At 36.2% G+C, this 19621-nt stretch overlaps 1 protein-coding gene across 1 annotated transcript in view; it reads left to right on the forward strand.

Annotated features, from left to right (window-relative positions):
* NHLRC2 (NHL repeat containing 2) overlaps window positions 1-19621 on the forward strand; it is a 32465-nt gene that overhangs the window by 4993 nt on the left and 7851 nt on the right. The window contains exons 3-10 of the mRNA XM_079313088.1: window positions 1028-1483; window positions 3808-3929; window positions 5047-5176; window positions 15121-15220; window positions 15634-15865; window positions 16324-16446; window positions 17495-17704; window positions 18748-18973. Coding sequence (XP_079169214.1) covers window positions 1028-1483; window positions 3808-3929; window positions 5047-5176; window positions 15121-15220; window positions 15634-15865; window positions 16324-16446; window positions 17495-17704; window positions 18748-18973 — 1599 coding nt within the window. The remainder of the gene's footprint in view (window positions 1-1027; window positions 1484-3807; window positions 3930-5046; window positions 5177-15120; window positions 15221-15633; window positions 15866-16323; window positions 16447-17494; window positions 17705-18747; window positions 18974-19621) is intronic.

Here is a 19621-nt window from a genome sequence, read left to right on the forward strand (position 1 = left end):
TTCAGAAATAGCTTGGCATAAATCCAGTGTTGTGCTCTGCTGTAATCCTTCAAACAAAGTGTTTTAAATGGAGTGTGTATTGTTACTTCTGAGCATAGCATCCATCATTTTCACAGTTTTCCTCATGAGGGGATGTTGTACCTTACTTGTGCTCTTCAGATGTTCATTGCAGAATTGTCTTTCTAGCTTTAAGGATGTTTTGAAGGACAGATACAAGCACTGGTGCTGATCCCTTTACAGTTAAAATATTTGATCTGCTGTTTGGATTTCAGCAGTTAATGATTGTACAACTTCAGTTGTCTGATACTGCAATATTCAGCAACTACAACACTTCTGCTCCAATAGAGTTGATAAGACTCAAACAGTTATAGTGATTTCCTAATTTTTTAATTGTGAAATTGTTATATTCAAGCCTGCCTTGTTTGTAATGACTGTTATTTGTCATAGTTGCCAGTGCTGTCATTTTTATTTTAAATACAAAATACTGTATGGATTTCAGAGGCCTATTCATTGTATCTTTTACTGTTTATCTAGAGGTAGATATGTCTAGGTAATTCTGGAGTTCCACAATTTGGTGTTATTTTTGTGACTTCTATTTAACGGTGAAAACTAATTTTCTAAAACACCATAATCATGTATAGGAATCAGAAGGCAAAGAGATGTCCTAAGTATGTAAAAAAAACCCCAAGTGTCAGTTGAACAGCTGCAACTTACCCACAATTATTTCAAAAGTATTTTCTGGCTTAATATATAGAGGTTCAGGAGCTAAGAACAATTCTTGTCAACCAGATGGGGAAGTAATGGACCTAAAATTTGGTAATTTTACTGAAATGTTATTTCTGAGTTTCAGTATTTTCTATTCATAGCTATCTATATTCCTCCTGAGATGTAATTGATTTCTGTTTGTTCAAATCCTCTCTCATTCTGAGAAGCAGTTAGTCAGATTATGAAATAACTGTGGTTCATTTTTCCTTTTTTTTTTTCTTCATTCAAATACATTTCAGTGTAACTTCATTTTTCTTTGCAGATGGTCTTGTTATTGTTGGTGTCCATTCAGCAAAATTCCCAAATGAAAAAGTTCTGGATAACATTAAAAGTGCCGTTCTGAGATACAATATTGTCCACCCTGTAGTAAATGATGCAGATGCAACACTCTGGCATGAACTGGAAGTGTCCTGCTGGCCAACTCTGGTCATTCTTGGGCCTCGTGGAAATATGCTGTTTTCTCTTGTTGGAGAGGGACACAGAGAGAAATTGTTTTTATTTATTTCTATAACTCTGAAATTCTATAAGGAAAGAGGACAAATCAAAGATAACAACATTGGAATAAAGCTGTACAGAGACTCCCTTCCACCTTCTCCTCTGCTCTTTCCTGGCAAAGTGACTGTAGATGATTCAGGAGAAAGGTTGGTCATAGCAGACACTGGACATCACAGGATTTTGGTCACTCGTAAAAATGGACAAATTCTACACACTATTGGAGGTAAGGACATATATGTAAGTTTATTGTAGCAATTTCAGTTTAGGAGTAGAATATTTTTGCTGTGCCACCTGGGCTGATTCTTTTCCTACAGAACCTGGCTGTCTGTAAGCATTGCCAGAATTTTGTTTTGCACTAAAATCACTTTTAGTCGATTTGGGGGGATATGGTGTAAAAAAATCAGTGGGGGACTGTTTATGCAATTGTTGGAGATGCCTAATTGTTTCTCATTGCTTCAATGACTAACATTCCTCTCTTCATGTGATGTCCAGTATGAATTACAAAAATGCATTTTGTATTCCTCTGAAGGTGTTGCAAATGGTTTTAGGTATAAAGGATGTACATCAGCATCAAGCAGCAAGGTAGGGAAAAGACAAGAGGCTGTAATGCCTCCCCTTCCAATAGAAGTGAATGTTGAATTGTGGTGGTGGTGTTGTGAGGAGAGGTTTTTCATGTGTGTTTTTTGTTTGGTTATTGAGTTTTTTCAATGGAAGAGTATTCCTGTTTAGGATTTCCTCTGGTTTCAAAAGTAGGGAATTATTAAGAACAGTACATTCCAGTACACAGGCACCTGAAAATGCAGTTGCCTTAGTACATATTAAAAAAACTGTGTTCTTTTCAAAACTGAGATGATAGTGTATAAACAAGTTATGAAAATAGTGAAACTATTTTGTAATAAATGTAACAAATTTAGTTACATTTATTACAAAGTTTAAGTAACATTTCAGCTTAAAAAAACTAACATCTATAGTTGCTTTTGTGAAATAACAATGTGCTTTACAAGGCAAATGAAAATTTGCACACAGTGTGCTTTACTGTTTCACAAATGAAATTGTCCTGTTTTTTAAACCTATTAAAATGGTCTGTTGCATCTTAGTGCAAGTATGTAACTGTTAGGATAACCATAATAGACAGATTTAGGAAGCAGTTGAATCCTCAAATTATTGAAAACAGTGGTTTGTTTGTGTCTCAGAATCAGGACCTGTGTGCTGATGTGTCCTATATTACTTAGTCTGGAATTGACTAATGCCTGCCCCAGGGCAGGATCCTACAAATCCCATAAAAATATGCTTTTGTTTAAAGAAAGGAAGAAAAATTCTCTTGCTATTTAAAGTAACACTGCACTGGCTAGACAGGCTATTTATCCAAGTTAATCTGATTTATCATTAAGGCATTAATCTACATACTTTTCTCTTGTAGAATGTGCAAACAGAATTTCTTATGACAAATATGAGAGAATTTGGTTTCTGTTTGATATGTGAGAAGAAGTCTCTGCTTACAAGCTACCCTTTAGTGTTCTGGGACAGTCATTAAACAGGAATTCAGGAGTGTCCTAAGCTCCAAACTGGTCCCCTCCTTTCTGTGGCATTGTGTGCTATTCCCTTCCCTGGGAATGTGCACCCTCTCACTTATAAGGGGAGCTGCTGGAGTCTGACACACCAGTACTTCAGTCCTTTGTGTCTGATAAGGTCTAAATTGATTTCTGACAGGAGGTTGTATAAGTTTGTGTGTTTCAGTGACTCAGTTAAATGATTCAGTGGGCAGAAAATAATGTAATGAAGTTGATAATTCAGTAATAAATGTGGGCATGCACAAAGGTTGAAATGGTTATTTGCATCATAAATCTTGGTACACACATAACTCATACCTAAGTGTCTTCTGCTGACACATCCTGCTAATGCACTTCAAGTGCTTCCTTCTCTGACATACAGTGCTTACCTTCAAACTGTTCTGTTCCTGTTTCCTGACTGCTGCATGGAGAAGACTGTCATTCCATCATTTTTAGTGGTCTTTTGTGTAATTAGTTCCATATCATATTTTTCCTAATTAGTTTTCTTAATGAGAAAATGTTGCTAATCAAATATTAGTTTCGTTTGTGATTACACCAAAATCTAAACCAATTAAATGGAATTGAGCTTTGGGTTTTTTTTTTTCCTGGTGGCTTGCTTTGATGTAGTCAAGAAAAAAAAACTTCAGTTTTTTGTTTTTGTCTTCCATTGGTACTGTTGTCTTTTAGTGCATTTTAGAACCTTATTAGGACTCCTTGAGAACAATTTAGAGCCCTATTAAGGCTTTTCTTTAAAATATGAGCTTAAAAAAAGCAGAGAACTTGTGCAGAATGAGTTCAGAACTTAATAGCACCAGGCTATTTTGATGGCATAGCACAGTGACTAAAATAACAGTACAGCAAATAGTAATAATCTAAAATGTACAAGGTACTGAGAAAGCAGCTATGTAATTTTTCTAGAGGTTTAAATGTATACACTTTATTTTTAAGGTGACTTTTTTCAAAAATTACTTTTGAGTTTGCTGTGTTTTGTTTGTAGGTCCAAACAGTGGAAGGAGAGATGGAGGATTTTCAGACGCAGCTTTCAACTCACCACAAGGAATCGCTATAAAAAATAATGTTATTTATGTAGCTGATACAGAAAATCACCTTATTAGAAAGGTAACTTTTCCATAAGGAAATTCAAAGTTTAATTCTTCTACTGTATTCTAGTTACACAGGTGAAAATTTATACCATATGAATTTGTCTCCAAATAATCTCAGAAAGGAAATTTGGTGCACTATTTTATAAAGAAATGCTGTTTGCAGAGTTTTTTTAAGGGCTACATATACATTTGTGCTTCCTTTCAAATGCAGATGAGGTGAGCTACTCCTTATAGCCTAACAGTGTTTTGTTTGGGTTTGGGTTTTTTCCTTTAATTTTCTTGCTGCTACTTTTTCTTACTCTTACTTTCCTGTTCCGAGAAACATCTATTCTTAGTACTGGAAGCAAAAACTGGTTTTGTTTCACTTCCAGTAGTATCAGATTCTTATCTAAAGTTATTGTAGTGCTATGGTGCAGTGAATATCCAAACTTCCCTTGGCTCTCAAATGCAGATAGCTGCCCTAATACCAGAATTGACTGTGTGTGTCTTCTTTTTGATTAAGCACTTGCAAAGTTCTAGCATGTAGGAATTGGATCTTATATTAGGTTAGGTCAAATTTAGGATAATCAGAAGGTAGGTTTGGTGATGCAATGTAATATTGCTTTATTATTTAAAGTATTGTGTGCATCTCAGAAGATCTTGGACTCAGGTCCTCATCAATATCCCATTTGTGATCAGAGGAGGTGCACCCTTAATGCATCTCAGGTGCCTTTGTACAGATTATTTTATATGGAGATGGGAAATACTGTTACAGTATGTGAGTTTTTATGTCATATTCCTATATGCAGTTAAACTTTTAAAAAACCACATCCATTTTTCCCCTAAGTATTTATCTAGAAATTTGTGTTGCTTTCTTCTACAGCTGTTGAGCAAATGCTGACAGAGCTGCATTAATTTTTGTTGCACAGGGAACAGAGCTCCATGTACATGGTATTCAAGCATTCTGCTGCTTCCCCACTCCCATACTCCCCGTCCATCAACAAGCATTGTAGTAAAATTAATTATTTCCCTAAAAAACAAATGCCTGATATTTGTTAGGATTTCTCTGGTTTTGACATATGTCTCAAATTATCTGTAACTTTGGTCTAGTTTATTTCATACATTGATTTAACATGTCATTTTGCTTCACACAGATTGACCTGGAGTTGCAGGTGGTGACCACTGTAGCAGGCATTGGGGTACAAGGTTTTGATAAGGAAGGTGGAGCAAAAGGAGAAGAGCAGCCCATCAGCTCTCCATGGGATGTGGTTTTTGGAAGTTCAGGTACTGTATCAGTTGAGCTTTAGCATCTCATACATTACATGTGTGAATGCTTGCTAAATGTTTTCCTGTTTTGGTATTAATCTGAGATAGAAGAAGTAAATATTTACATTAAAACTGAGCCTAAAACATAATAGTTTCTATTTCAAATCGTAACTACAGTTCTGCTTTGGATCCTGAAATGTTACTTGATCGAAGAAAAATTCTTTTGTATAAAATTCTGTAGTTACTGGTTCCAAACACAGAAGGAAATCATGATTTCTTTTGTTGGGCCAGTGCCTTAAGCCAGGATCACTTAAGAAGCAGGTACATTTTACAGGAAGTGAGCATTGTCTAAAAGTTCCTTTCCTTGACTATACAGACATGTCCAACCACTTGTAAATATTTGAGTTTAGGAAACAAAAATAATTTTAGTTTGGGACTTCTGTTTATTCCTGTTTAGGTGACATAAAATCATTAGGCTCAAGATCACTATAGAGTCAGTCAGATAGGAGAGGAATACCTCAGCACAAACCCTGGAAGCATCGGGAGGTAAAATAAATCTTTCCATAAATAGGATGTAAGAATCACCTTCTGAGGACTTAAGTAACTTTCTTTCACTTAACACCTGAGCCTGGCATCACATAGCTGCCATGTTTTCAGCTCTTGCTGACTGTGAGTTGAAGCACAATTTTCTCATGTATCCATTTCAAGCTAATTTAGAAGCTGCAGATGCCAGTTTATTAACAATGCTTGGATGTGGCATAAAACCCTTAGGTTGGTATTTCAGACATGAAAGATTGACTTCCAATATTGGGATTTTCTTTAATCTGCAGATGAACAGGGTGGAGAAGGAGCATGATTTACCTATAATAACTTGAAATTAGAGGTGCTTTACAAGTTTACTAACATTTTACTGATGTGGAAGCATTTGTTAAAATCTTGTGTCAGTTATGAGGAAGGAAAATACACTGAAATGTAAGGGAACCTAGAATCACAGAATGGTTTGGGTTGGAGGGGACTTTACAGACCATTTTTCCCACCCTCCTGCCATGGCAGGGACATCTTCCATTAGATCAGGTTACTCAAAGCCTCATCCAGCCTGGTCTTGAACAATTCTAGGGATGTGGCTTCCACAGCTTTCTTGGGCAGGGTAACCTGTGCAAATTCCTCACCATCCTCACAGTCACAAATTTCTCCCTAATTTTTAATGTACATTTGCCCTCTGTCAGTTTGAAGCCATTTCCCCTTGTCCTATCACTGCAAGCCCTTATCAAAAGTCCTTCTCCAGTTCTCTTTTAGCCTCTTTATGTACTGGAAGGTGCTCTCAGATATCCTCAGAATCTTCTCCATGCTGAATGACTCCAACTCTGTCAGTCTGTCTCCATAGCAGAGGTGCTGCTCCAGCTCTCAAACCACCCTTATGGTCTCCTTTGGCCTTCATGCAACAGGTCCATGAATCTGGTTCAGAAATTCTGATAGTGTAAAATCTGGTACAAATACATTGTCAGTATAGACAGACTACAACCAGCAGCCTTGAGTACTTGAGTGACCAACTGAGATGTTTTCAGATTTAACACTTCTATTAACATGCCTTGTACAAAAAAAATCCTGCCTTTTTTCAAAGCTTTGGTCAGCAACTCTTACAATCTGTGTTGAGCATATGGAATCCTACTTGGAAGAGCAAGGAGGAGCACCTGAAAGAGAATCTCACTGGATGTTGGCTGCTACTAAGCAGGCACAAATTTTACTGAATTTTAGAAATCTGATTTTCCTTTTATGAACCAGGAGACTTGTGTGGCTAGATGGTGTCATTTTCAAGAGATCTTGAGCCATAAAGCTGATCCCTGTGGGATGGTATTGCAGAGCTGTTTCACAGATCAATAAAGAGGAGACTAATAACTGGTTAGTGCTTCAGAAACTTGAGCTGCTTAACAGAACTATTCAAAATATCCTATAATTTTAATTTTTCATTATGCTTTCTTGTGCTTCTGTCAGTAGTTAAATATATGATGATATTTTTTTTAGTTTTGAGAGCTCTGTTTGTTAAATGTTAATTGATATGATAATTGTTATCAACATGAACATAGTATTTACTGAGTTAGTCACCTGTAGAGGATTAGTCATCTGTACTGTTCAACACTGACTGCTGAATTTTAATAAGCATTTGTGTAGAAATCAGATCTTCTAAATGCACGTTGTTGAGATCAGTGCAATTTTTTTCATATTCAATTAGAACTACTAGTCAGTTGTCTGTTTAGATTGCCACAAAATAGAAAATAAACTGTCAGTTAAGCAGAGATTGAATCAATTTAAATTCTTTTTTCGAGAGGATAATAAGCCTAATAGATAAACTGGAGGAAACATTACTGTTGTAGCAGTAAATTCTGAAATTCTTTAGAAAACTATAACCAGAGAGAGTTGTAAAAATGGAGAGTTTTATTGAATGGAATGTTAAGAGGAATCTGTCCCAGGGGATGAGGAGCCAGGGCTGCAGTGCATGTCTAGCAAGCATTTTTTTACTGTCAGAAGCTGCAGTGACTTCTTTCAGTTTGTTGCCAGACATCAAAGTAGCTTGTCAGCAATGCAGCAGTTTGCCAAGGCTGCATTGTTGAGTTGCAAATTGCCAAGTTGCAGCTAGCTTAATCATAGTGGGATCTTCTGCTACTCTGCAGTATAACACAGGGTGTGTTTGTGCTCTCAGTCCTGTCCTACAAGCCTGTACCCAGTTGTCAGAATATTAAAACTGCTCTGCCAGTGTCTGTGCAGGCATTTGGATGGGTGAAGTCACTTATGAGAGTTTCAAAAATTACTTTTGTTTGCACCCACACAGCAGTGTCCTTTTTTTTACTTAAGCTTTTATCTCTCTGTGCAAGTTGCAGGAGTTAACATGCACTTCAACAAACATAAGTTCATTATTACAAGTCTTAAAATTTTGACTTCTGTGTTAATTGTTGTGGCATGAGGAAAATAACATCATACCTTCCCATTTTCCTTAGATCTATATAGATTAAATCTGTACAGTTTCAGAAAATAGATTTATAGTTGCTTTTTTTAAATGAAGGTTTTTACAATTTTTAAACAAGTGAGACTTCTGGGAGTTTCCTTTCAGTGTTCAAAGCCATGCTTTGAACATGGTCCAGACCATGAAAGGGAGAAAAAGGAAGTTGAAATGTTTAAGCACATTATATACTACATTAGATAGTATTAAACTGCTTATACTATCCTTTTTCAAAGTCTCAAAGAGAAAAGATTGTCTCTTAAGAGAAAAGGTTTTCCTCTGTCATTGACATTTCTTGAGTTTACTCCTATATACAGTTTAGAGTATGTATTGACCAACTGAAAACAAGGATTTTTTCTTTAAAACCTTAATATGTAGGTGGTTGAGAAATGGAAAATACTGAGAAAAACTTGGAGGATGTGGATGTTAATATTCAGAACTGATACTATGTAGTATTCTTTTAAGTGTTCACATAGTATTTTTCTAAGTAGGCTTTTGTTGCCCTGTTCTATGCAGATGCTGAAATCTGAGGCAGAGACTGAGTGTGAAACACCATTTAAACAGAATTTGGGACAAATATCTCCCAGGGGAGTTAATGGAGACAAAACAGATGGTAGAATTCAGACAGAGTATTTTTCCTTTTCATCTTCTTTATTTCTTTAATTGTGGCCACTGAGCTTGTGTTTTACCCTCCTGTTAAAATTCTTGAATGAACTCCATGGATTAAATTCTGGCTTTGCTGAGGTTGGTGCTGAAATTTGCATAGATTGTGTGGGAAATGGAAGAGGAGGGACAGCAGCTTAAAAATACGTTACAAAATTACTGTGTGCTTTTTTAGCTTTCTCTGTTGTGCTCTTCTATTTTTATTTAGTGGGTGTTGAAAGCAAGTGATACTTTAATGCACAGTTGATTTGAGCATGAAATGTTCTTGATAGCTGCATTCTTGCTGAAAGGATCAGGCAATGACCTGTGCTTGATGACATAACCATGTGTTTCACATTCCAAAATCTGGTTTTAAACTGCATGATTGTAATCTATTTATAGAAAGTACATTTTATAGAAATTTTATAGTACATTTCTATAGAAAGTACATATTTATTGTAAGTCCTAAGTATAGTATTGCCTGTGCTTTCAGTAAACTTGTTGGAAATTTTTATAGCAGTTTAAGTATTATGTAGATATGATTTTAATGAAAGTACAGTACCTTATCATACTGGTGCAATTTTTATAGCCCTTAAAAGGCAGAAGTATGTAAGATATTTTTCATCCTCCTCTTCTCTGTGTTTCTGCTAGAGGGTTGTTTGGTACCACTGCATTCCAGAGCAAACACTTTTTTTTTTCCCTGTATTACTCATGGTGATTCTTTCATAATGTAAGAAAAAACTGAAAATCACTTAAGCAGCAAGCAGTCAGCAGTTAACTTCCTGCTTGAGCTCAGATCATACATGAAGTGTTTCTGTTTGAACTGTCTGTATCTTGAAGGGATGCTTTCTTCCAAACGTCACTTTTTTCCTTCTAATCTGGTTTCATTCTGTCATTGAGGCTCTGGCCATCACTGTCCTGTGAAAGGTAATAGCTGGGTAATAGCTGAAAATAAAAGAGCTGCTTTTGCTATCATCAGGCTTTCATTTGGAATAATTTTTTGGACAAAGCAAAGCTAGAATTCTTCCAAAGATATGTTGCATATGTGATATGACTTCATGATGTAGCAATGTGGATTTACTTGGAATGCAAAAGGCCTGCTCATCTCTTCAGTAGATTCCTAGGCAAAGGACAAGCTAAAAGATAACCCATTTGGCTTTGCCCTTATACAGGTTTAGTTCTGCAGAAAATCATGGTAAGAGACATCACTGACACAAAACTGCATTGTCTTTCCTTTCTTGTTGAGCTGGATCCTAAATTACTTGTAAATAGCCATTATTTTTTATTTTAGATTTAGGAATTTCAAAGAATAAACTTCATTAAAAAGAGGGGTGAAGTAAAGTGAGAGAGTTACAGTAAGGTTTTATTCCTGTGTAAGAACTGTTTTAAGTGAAAAACTGTTTTGAGAAATAAGAAATTAGGAAGTTACAGGGCAGGATTGCAGTGAAGCAGGACCTTACCCAGTCTTACTTTGGGTTTATGAGTATTGCTGAATAGTAACAAAATTGATAAGTATTTCACATGTTTGTTATAGAAATAAAATATTATTAACCATTATAGAAATAGGTTAAGAAATTAAGTACTTATGTCAGCATTTTAGTATAAACACACCTGTGGCATACAAAGGCTGAAGTCTTGATGTATAGTTATAATGAGAGCAGTGACTGAATATTCAATAGTAATCTTACTCAATTTAGTTTGACAGACTACTCTAAGTTAGACTTCTCTATATTCTGACAAAATGTGTAGTGACAATGTTTACTTTCTGCAGTAAAAAAAGAAGCAGATGGATTAGCAGTTGCCATCCTAACAGGTGTCAAGCTTAGAATCATTTTGAAGTCCATGACTTGAATCTGCCTTTTGTAAAAAAAGCATTACATTTGCACATGGAGTGATGGATCTCATTCTCTTTGTCCCACAGTCTGATTCTAGGAATTAAATCTATGTTCACAGTAAACAAGCTGGAACTACAAATCAGATTTCTAAAGAATAGTTTGCCTATCAGTTCTTAATTTCAGATGCAAAACTGCTGAAAATACCCATCTTAACAAGACTTAGGCTTTGCCAGGCATGCTGGGGTAGGAAGGAGACACATTTTTGAGCTGTTGCCCTTTGAGGCTAGAAGTGCTTTTGAATATGGAATGCAGGTGTTGGAAAGCAAGGAGACGTGGGCCTGAAGTACCCTCAATTAAGCTGGCTTAATTAGGAATGAGTAAAACACACAACCAGACAGCTTCTCATGTAGGTTTAATGATGCATCCCAACACTAAATAGTCCAATTTTTTTTTCATGTTTGCAAATACTATCTCTTCTGCTTAGGATTTTTTTGAAATGTTTACTGCCATTACAGTTAGAGGGCCTGAGTTAGAAAACTTGGGAAACAAATAAAAAGTACTTCATTATAGTCATAATTTTTAGCTCCCTATTATCTCCACTGTATGAAACCCCCTTGGTATCTAAATCCAAGGATTTCCCTTAATGAGAGGGAAGGTATGTTAACTAAGGAGGAAAATTCCAGAAGTGTTTTGTTTCATAAGGGTCATGCTGTTTGCATGATGCAACACTATGTGAAAGAGTGCCAGGTAGCAAAAGAAAAGAAAGAAGAAAATTGATTTTTAGTCATCCAAAAAGGATGATGTTTACAAGTAAAAGTCCAGGCTTCACTGATAAAGCATTCCTTTGGAGCTTTGTTGTTTGTGTCTCACTGAAGAATACTGATTCTTTATTCTTTTGTCATATTTGCATTTAATTTGCTGAATTTCTACTGACTGAAGAGAAGGTGAGATGGGTATTCACTGTGCACATGCCTATCTGTGAACTGCAGGGTGTGTTGTTAGCCCCTTTTGCTTCTTGAGAATTTGCAGAGGATGAGTGCACCAACAGACTTCTTCCTTGGTTCTTTTTATTTCTTCAAAGATAAAATTAGTAGACAGAATAATATTTTCAGACTTCAGTCTATTTAGAAAATGTCAGTGGTGCCAGCCACAAAATGTAACTTTGATTCCCATGCTTTTAATTCCCAGACTGGAAGTAAGCATGCAGTCCCAGATAGGGAAGCTGGAAGTGTGGGTAGTCCTGGGAATGGAATCCCTTCAAACAGACACTGCTCATGACTGATGCCAAGCAAAGTAATTTCTGTGCATTCAGATTGACTCATCAGTAATGGTCAGCAGTGTTCTGCCTGTTTGAGGATGTGCCTGTCTACAGACTGGACTGTGAATTCCTACACAGATACAGCAGAGGCAGATTCAGGAGCTACAGCATTGTACAATAACTGAAGCATCATCTAATACAGCACTCAGAGCTGTATTCAATATTAGTGAATGTTTATAACACAAGGTTATCCCATTTGCAAGCCATACCTCACTTGAATAACTGCACACCACAGATAAGAGAGCACATATCCTAATAAGGAGAAACTACTCTGCATTTTTAAAACAGCTCAAGATGGGCTGGAATGTAGTGCTTAATTGAATAAATGTAAGAGAATTGCTTTATTCTCTTATGTTGTTTTATAATAAATTTTTTAGAAACAAATACTTTCCATTCATGGATGATAAGGAATTATTATAATGATGGCATTACCATAATTTTAGCATTCTGGCTCTCCCTGGCCTCCTTCTCCTGTGAGAACTGTACAAGGATAACAATGGTGATATCCTCAAACTGTTCTATCATGAAAGAAAAAGGTTTTCTGCTTTTCTATCTGAACATAAAGCATAAACCATGTGAGGACTATTGGACTATTTATTGTGATAAAATACCTTAGCTGTGTAACGTTAATCTTCTGGGTTTGTGTAATTTTTTTTATTAAAGCTCTGAGAAAGAACTTGTGCTGTTTCCATGCTTGCATCCATCCTTTTTGTTCTAACATCCATCCAGTAGGAAATATTTGTGTTAAAATTTATGACAGTTATGGAGCTCTTACTTACTTTTACTGCCTTATTCTCTAGTTGAAGAAGAGATCTTCTCTCTATCAATCTTACATATTCAGTAAAATTTGAATTTAATATTTATACTTTTTTCTGATATTTCATATGTCTTGCTGGGTGCAGAATTAGAGTAAGAAGCCTTTTCAATTTTTCAACATCTAGCTGTCACAGGGGAGTTTTCAGTCTTTGGTAATAGGGAACTGGATAGATGAATTAAATAGATTTTTCAACAGTACTCAGTTCAAGTCTTACTCCTTCATTTAATTGGTGGATAAAGTGAATATTAAATAATTAACAAAACTTTCTGAGATAACTCAGAATGAATTGCATAGCATAGCAAGATAAAAAAGCTCACTTTCTGAATAGACCAGTAATTTTAACAGTTTTCATTCTGGGGTACTTAGAATAGTAACATCTGAAAGTGCAAGATATGCATAATGGAAATAGAAAATCCTGAAGCTGAGCACTTAGTATATAGGAAGGAGTGGAATGATCTCATAATCTATTTTCTCAATTTAAATCTCTTAGAACCAAGCTCTAATCAAAAAGTGGTTGGGACAGGGAGGTGTTGTTTTCATTTTTTATGCTGGAGTGTTTATGGCATTGTTGGAACTTTGGCAGCATTTCTGGTAATTTATAAAATGTGTGTTTTGCAACTCAATTTGCAAACCTTTTTTGATCAAGAAAAGGCTTTAAGGCACTTTGCAAGTTTGACTTTCATTTTTGGAGCTCTAGTTTATGTAAAAACATGGAGCCACAGGGAGATACAGAAAAGAGTCACCAGAGTTACTTTGATAACAGTCTTGGGAACTTGTGTATTGATGCAAGAAACAGAGAATGCTGAAGAAAAAACTCTGTTAAAAATGTTCCAGAAATATTCTGAGAAGATCTCACAGTTTAAGGAAATTCTTTCTGGAGAAAGAAGGATACCTTTTTTCCCCTCTTGTGGTGTGTAGTGTGGAAAAGATTTGAGATTAGAAGAAAAATAGCAGGATTTTGGGGGAATGGTGACAATTTGATTTTTTGGACTAATTTGTCAGGTTTAAAATGCCTGCAAGCATTTTGTATAACATTGCTTTTATGTTGAAACTCCAGAATATCTTTTTGGTGGAGGGGGGAAATTATCCATGAGATTATTTTCAGGAGCAGCTATGAGATGCACAATGCTTTACAAATTCATGTAAATAAAACATTTATGTGAGCAATTTGAAGGTATTTTTCTGTTGAGTGGCTGATGGTTATTCCAATACCTAATACATTTATTTAGGGAAAAAGTGTCAATGTTGTCTATAACTACATGGGACAGTGTTAAAAAGACAATACTGTCCTCATTTTGATGCAGTTTTTGAATGTCAGTTTTCTGTTCCTTAAGATTTTCAGGAAAGTCTAAGGTAAGTAAATATCTTTTGTTTTTGGGCTGTTGAGAGTTTTTTCATTGTCTTTCACAACCTGCCTTCATGCATTTTTTACTGATTAAGTTTAAAGCTATAAAGTAGAAATATGTTCTTCAGTTTCCACTTGTATAATTTTCTTTGTGAAGTATTATCTGGGAAAGCCTTCTGTAGTTATTTATAGATTTGGATTTCTGAATAGTAGTTTTATACTTGAAGTAGAAAAAAGTAGGTGCTTGACACATGCTTGAACACTTCTTGACCAGAGGGTCACTGTTCCACAGATCTGCATCTTGCATTTGAGACACCACATTTACATGTGCTGAGGGAGAACAACTTGGAAACTAGGTGATTACTTCAGGGGGAAATTAGGAAATGCCCAGGTCACATTTACTGTTTGAATAAACTGCAGCTGATGCTCTCCAGGGTAAGCATCAGTTGCCCTTAGGTTAAACATTATGTCCTTTGTGTATAATGTACAATGTTACTGCCAGGTTATTTCTTTCAAAACCTGTAAACAGCTCCCAGTAATTTTTTTGAGTATCTAATTTTGTTACTAGTGTAGTAAAAAAAATCAAGATTCCATCCCCCAAAACCATGCTTAGCAAAGATAGGTATTTTTTTGTTGGCTGGTATGAGTCAAAAATAGCATGTGAAACAGACACAACGATAGAATGTTGTAAAGAGCAAATCTTACTTGAAACGTTGTCTTTATCAGGTAGGGATATTAAAACCATGATTTTTAAACCCTTGGGAATAAGATAGCAAGAAGAAATGAAGAAAGATAGCAAGAAGAAAAATAGCAAGTTTTGGTAGATGAAAGACATTCTCTTTCTCTCTCTCTCTTGCTCTGTTTTTTTGGTTGTGTTTTGTTTTTTTCCCATATGGGGAAGATGGAGTAGTGGGTGGGGTGAACAGCAGGGTTGACTGGTGATTTCTTTGTGTTATAAAACATTTCCAAAGTGGATTTTTTCAATCTGCTTTTCTGTGTCCCTTTCTAAGTTTCAGGGACACAGGAAGATGATGTGTTATGGATAGCAATGGCAGGCATTCACCAGATATGGGCACTGATGTTGGAAGGTGGAAAACTACCAAAGGGAAGGTAAGCAACTGCACTAAGAGAAATGTGAAATTGCTGCTTGTCTTGATAAGCAGCTTTCAAATCCCAAAGAGAGAGATAATCAAATTAAACTGAAAATAATTTAGTTTAAAGACTTATATGCTTAAAAGTCTGCCTCCTTATCCCACATCTGTTAGATGAAATGAAAGATGCTACTTCAGCTATACAGCTATGACTTGGTGAGGTCCATTCACATAATTGAATGTTACTTTTCCTTGCATTAGCTGAGTTACCTAGAAATGAATGATGTGCTGAGGTGATATAAAAGCACAAAGGCCTGAGTTACTCCTCACTGCTGCATTATAATTGGTTTATAACTCACTGAGTGCCTGTTTATGCGTTTTGTCTGAGCCGTTTCAAACTCTTGATTGAAACCGGGTGCTCTTTGCCTCCAGTGACTTAAAGAAAGGAGTCTGCCTTCGCTTTGCTGGGAGTGGCAATGAGGAGAACAGGAACAATGCCTACCCCCACAAGGCAGGCTTTGCCCAGCCCTCGGGGCTGTCCCTGGCCCCGGAGGAGCCCTGGGGCTGCCTGTTCGTGGCCGACAGCGAGAGCAGCACCGTGCGAACCATCTCGCTCAAGGACGGCGCCGTGAAGCACCTTGTAGGAGGAGAGAGAGACCCATTGGTAATCACCTCAAACTTCCCCACACTGCCCTACTAACATTCCTCAAGCCTGACCTGGAGGAACCACTCTTGGGGTGAGAGGGCAAATCAGTTTCCATGGCCATCAATTTCTTAACTTCACTGCTTGGAATGCAAATGTGTGGCAGTTGTGACGCTCAGGTTGTAGTGCAGACTGTTGCTCCTTAGATAACAAATTATTTCACTTATTCTTGAAATAGCCAGTTTGATTCAGCATTGTGTGGTCATTAAATCAGCTGGATTCATACTTATAACCTAGATGTGAGAATTTCCATTTCTGTGGTTAGCATCCACACTTCCAGGTTTCCAGTGTCCTTGTTTTAAAATTGTCATGGTTTTTATTTTTTTTTAAGTCAGTGAATTTCCATTTAATTACAATCATTTAAATTCATGCCCACGTTGAATCATCAAATCTATTAATTAAATAAAACAATTTTTCAGAATTTGTTTGCTTTTGGTGATGTGGATGGAGCAGGCATAAATGCAAAATTGCAGCATCCCTTGGGAGTAACATGGGACAAGAAAAGAAAGCTGCTTTATGTGGCAGATTCCTATAATCATAAGGTAAGTGTATAGTAACTTTTTATATACAGACTTGGAAATTTTTATTGCTGCTAAGAATGGTTTTAGTATTTTTTTGCTTGGTCCTGTTAAGATAAGGAAATTAATTACACTAATTACTTTGTGGGTTCTTTTTCTTTCCTTCCTTCCTTCCCTTCTGGATCCTTCTCTTTACCATTGTTTTGCTATCACATTCTTCTGTGTTGATATGATGGTCTCTTGGGAAAGGTGAATTTAAAGTGCCAAGTTACAGTTCAGACTAAAGACTTTCTGTGTACCTACCCAAAGAAACTGAACTACAGTAAAAGAGCTAGAAGGGCTTATTCAGGAATACTGCAGGTTTGATAAAAGTGAGAGGAAAAGAGGACTTGTTTTTCTCTTTAAAAAGCCACCTAAGTTTTGAGAAGTATTATGGGTTACCTCCATGGAACTCTGGGATAAAGGACATTGTTTTACATGATAGTTCTTATGTGATATTACATAAGCATTTAGAGGGTTTTGAACTGTACACTGACTACATGCATTACAAGAGAAGTAATCTGATTTGAAGAGGGAGGGTATATAACACTAAATCCTTATTGAAATTTTAAGGTAAATGATATTTTGTTTCAGATCTTGTATAAAACAGTATCTTCTTTGCTTTTTAAAAAAACATCTATTTGTAGAAGAAAAATAATCTAGAAGTTAGCCTGCCCATTTTGTTCTGCACTCACTGTTTTGCAAATGTTTCTAGAAAGGCAGAAAACATTAGAAAAACAAGTCTTCCAGCATGCTTTAATTGCTGAGGGTTAGGTACCTTCAAAGTAATGGAAGGGAACTCGGAATGAAGACCACAGGAAGAAGTGAAGTCCATGAGGGAGTGGGGAGAGGGAAAGATGGGACATGTCACTTGGTAAGGAGTGGTAACACAGCATCTAGGCTGCACACCTGGCAGCTGAGGTACTCAAAATGCAGGGCTGGCTAGTGGAAATGTGGGACTTGAGATAATACACAACATCTAAATCCTGCTGGGTTTTCTCAGAGAAGCTTTTTGTGTCTTTGTTGATCATAGATTAAAGTTGTGGATCCCAAGATGAAGAACTGTGCTACCCTGGCAGGCACAGGAGAAGCAGGAAATGTTGTTGGTTCCAGCTTTACCCAGTCAGCTTTCAATGAACCAGGAGGTTTGTGTGTTGAGGAAAACGGCCGCCTGATGTATGTTGCAGACACAAATAATCATCAGATTAAAGTCCTGGATTTGGAAACAAAAATTCTTTCCATGGCAAGTAATACTTATTAAACAAGCTGATAGTGGTGCTTCTTGATATGAATTATTATTTCAGACTTCAGCAAGTGTGATAAAAATGAGACAGCTAACCTTGTGTACAGTAGCTGTATCCACAGGATGTTTTTTGATGCTCAGGCAAATAAACACTGCCTGTTAGCACAGATGTTGAAACCCTCACTCTTCAGAAAGACAACTTCTGCATGAAAACAGAAAGTGACAAGCCTCTAGAAAAAGTTAATACAGAAATGTCACTCATTAAAATGTTCAGCCCAATTTTTCAGCATGAAAGGCATTTCATGAGCATTTTGTAAAAAAAAGGGAAGTGAAGTCAATTACCAAGCCCTGTAATAAGCTGTAAGAGATGATTTTGGGAGGTTTGCAACTTAAAGCAAGATACATAAAGGGCTTTCAAGTTGTCAAATCAAAACCACTGTTGAAGTTGAACACAGTTTTTTTTGGATTGTAAACAAATAAATCTCTTCTCATGTCCACCTTACAATGCCACTATATCTTAATGATATTTTGAAATTTTATATATATATATATATATTTATGACATAATGGCCCTAATGTCTCCTCATGTTGGATTTAATAGTACACAGTCTCCATGTGTGTTTAAATTTTCATGTCATGTAACATGTTGGTGGATTTTCTGGGAAATTCTCCTTTATTTTACTGTGCAATGTGCACAGTTAAAATCCTGTATTTTATTGCTGAAACATGCAGTTTAATACCAGAATTAGAAGGAAATATATTTACAGTTTATATAAAGCAAAAAAATTTAAGGGATACTATAAAGTAGTTGTGGTTTTTATAGCTTTAATAGTAAATATTGCATTCATTTGGATTAATCAGGGTTCTTTAATTTTAAGAAAACATTTTTCCTTCCCTTTTTCTATTTTTTCATAGCATTTTGCATGCTGTCAGAAAGTTTTAGACCCATAGTCATGTGATGTCATTTTGAAACTGTGGTTGTGTTGTGAAAGCCCATTTATTTTCAGTACTAATAAAAATAAATGTTTGATTTCCCCTGATAGTTGCCTATCCTGAAGCCAGAAGCATGTGATGTTCCAGATAACCTGCCTGTGCAAAAGGATAAAATAGCAAACCTTCCACGACTGCCTAAATCTGCACCAAATATTCAACTTCCTTCACTAACTGTAGCTCCTGGCCAGACAATTCAGTTTTTATTAAAGTTGACTCTTCCTCCAGATTCAAAACTGAATGAAGAAGCTCCCAGTGCCTGGTTTATCACAGCAGAAGGTAAAGTCCCTGATTAGGATGGGAAGTGGGATATATCAGCACATCCTGCAGTGCAGGGGATCTGTCTGATGAATCAAGACATCCTTCCCCATCCTGTGTTCCTGTTTGACCTTGTGGTGCAGTACATGATATTTAGAAGTGATGCATTTAACAGCTGGAGAGCAAAGACTGAAAAAAGCCAAACACCTGGTAGACTGCTTTTTTGCTTGAATTAATACATGCTGCATGATTTTATGGCTCAATGCAATGAGTTAGGTGTATGTAGTGTACAGGTCATTTTTTAGTTCACATACTCTCAAGTATTTAAATAAAAGTGAAACTCAGGTTTCATTCTAACAGTCAGCCTGAGCATTGTTAAATTGCACCAACCCATCTGTAAGACCAACACTACTGTTTGGAAATGCCATGATTTTACCTACAGTTTAATGTATTTATGGCAGATATCTTACATGGTGTATTAAATCTGTGATGCAAATGTATGGTACCCATTAATTGAAGAAGTTTTGCTTGTGCATATCAAAATAAATTTTAATAGCCTTTAAAGAGTGCATAGGAGAAATTGCAGTTATATTGCATTTAAAATATATGTACTGTATATAATACACTTATAATACACCTGATGCAAAGCCATGGATCTCTCCATTTTTA

This window comes from Erithacus rubecula, assembly GCF_903797595.1.
Source record: "Erithacus rubecula genome assembly, chromosome: 9".
NCBI classification, from domain to species: Eukaryota; Metazoa; Chordata; class Aves; order Passeriformes; family Muscicapidae; genus Erithacus; species Erithacus rubecula.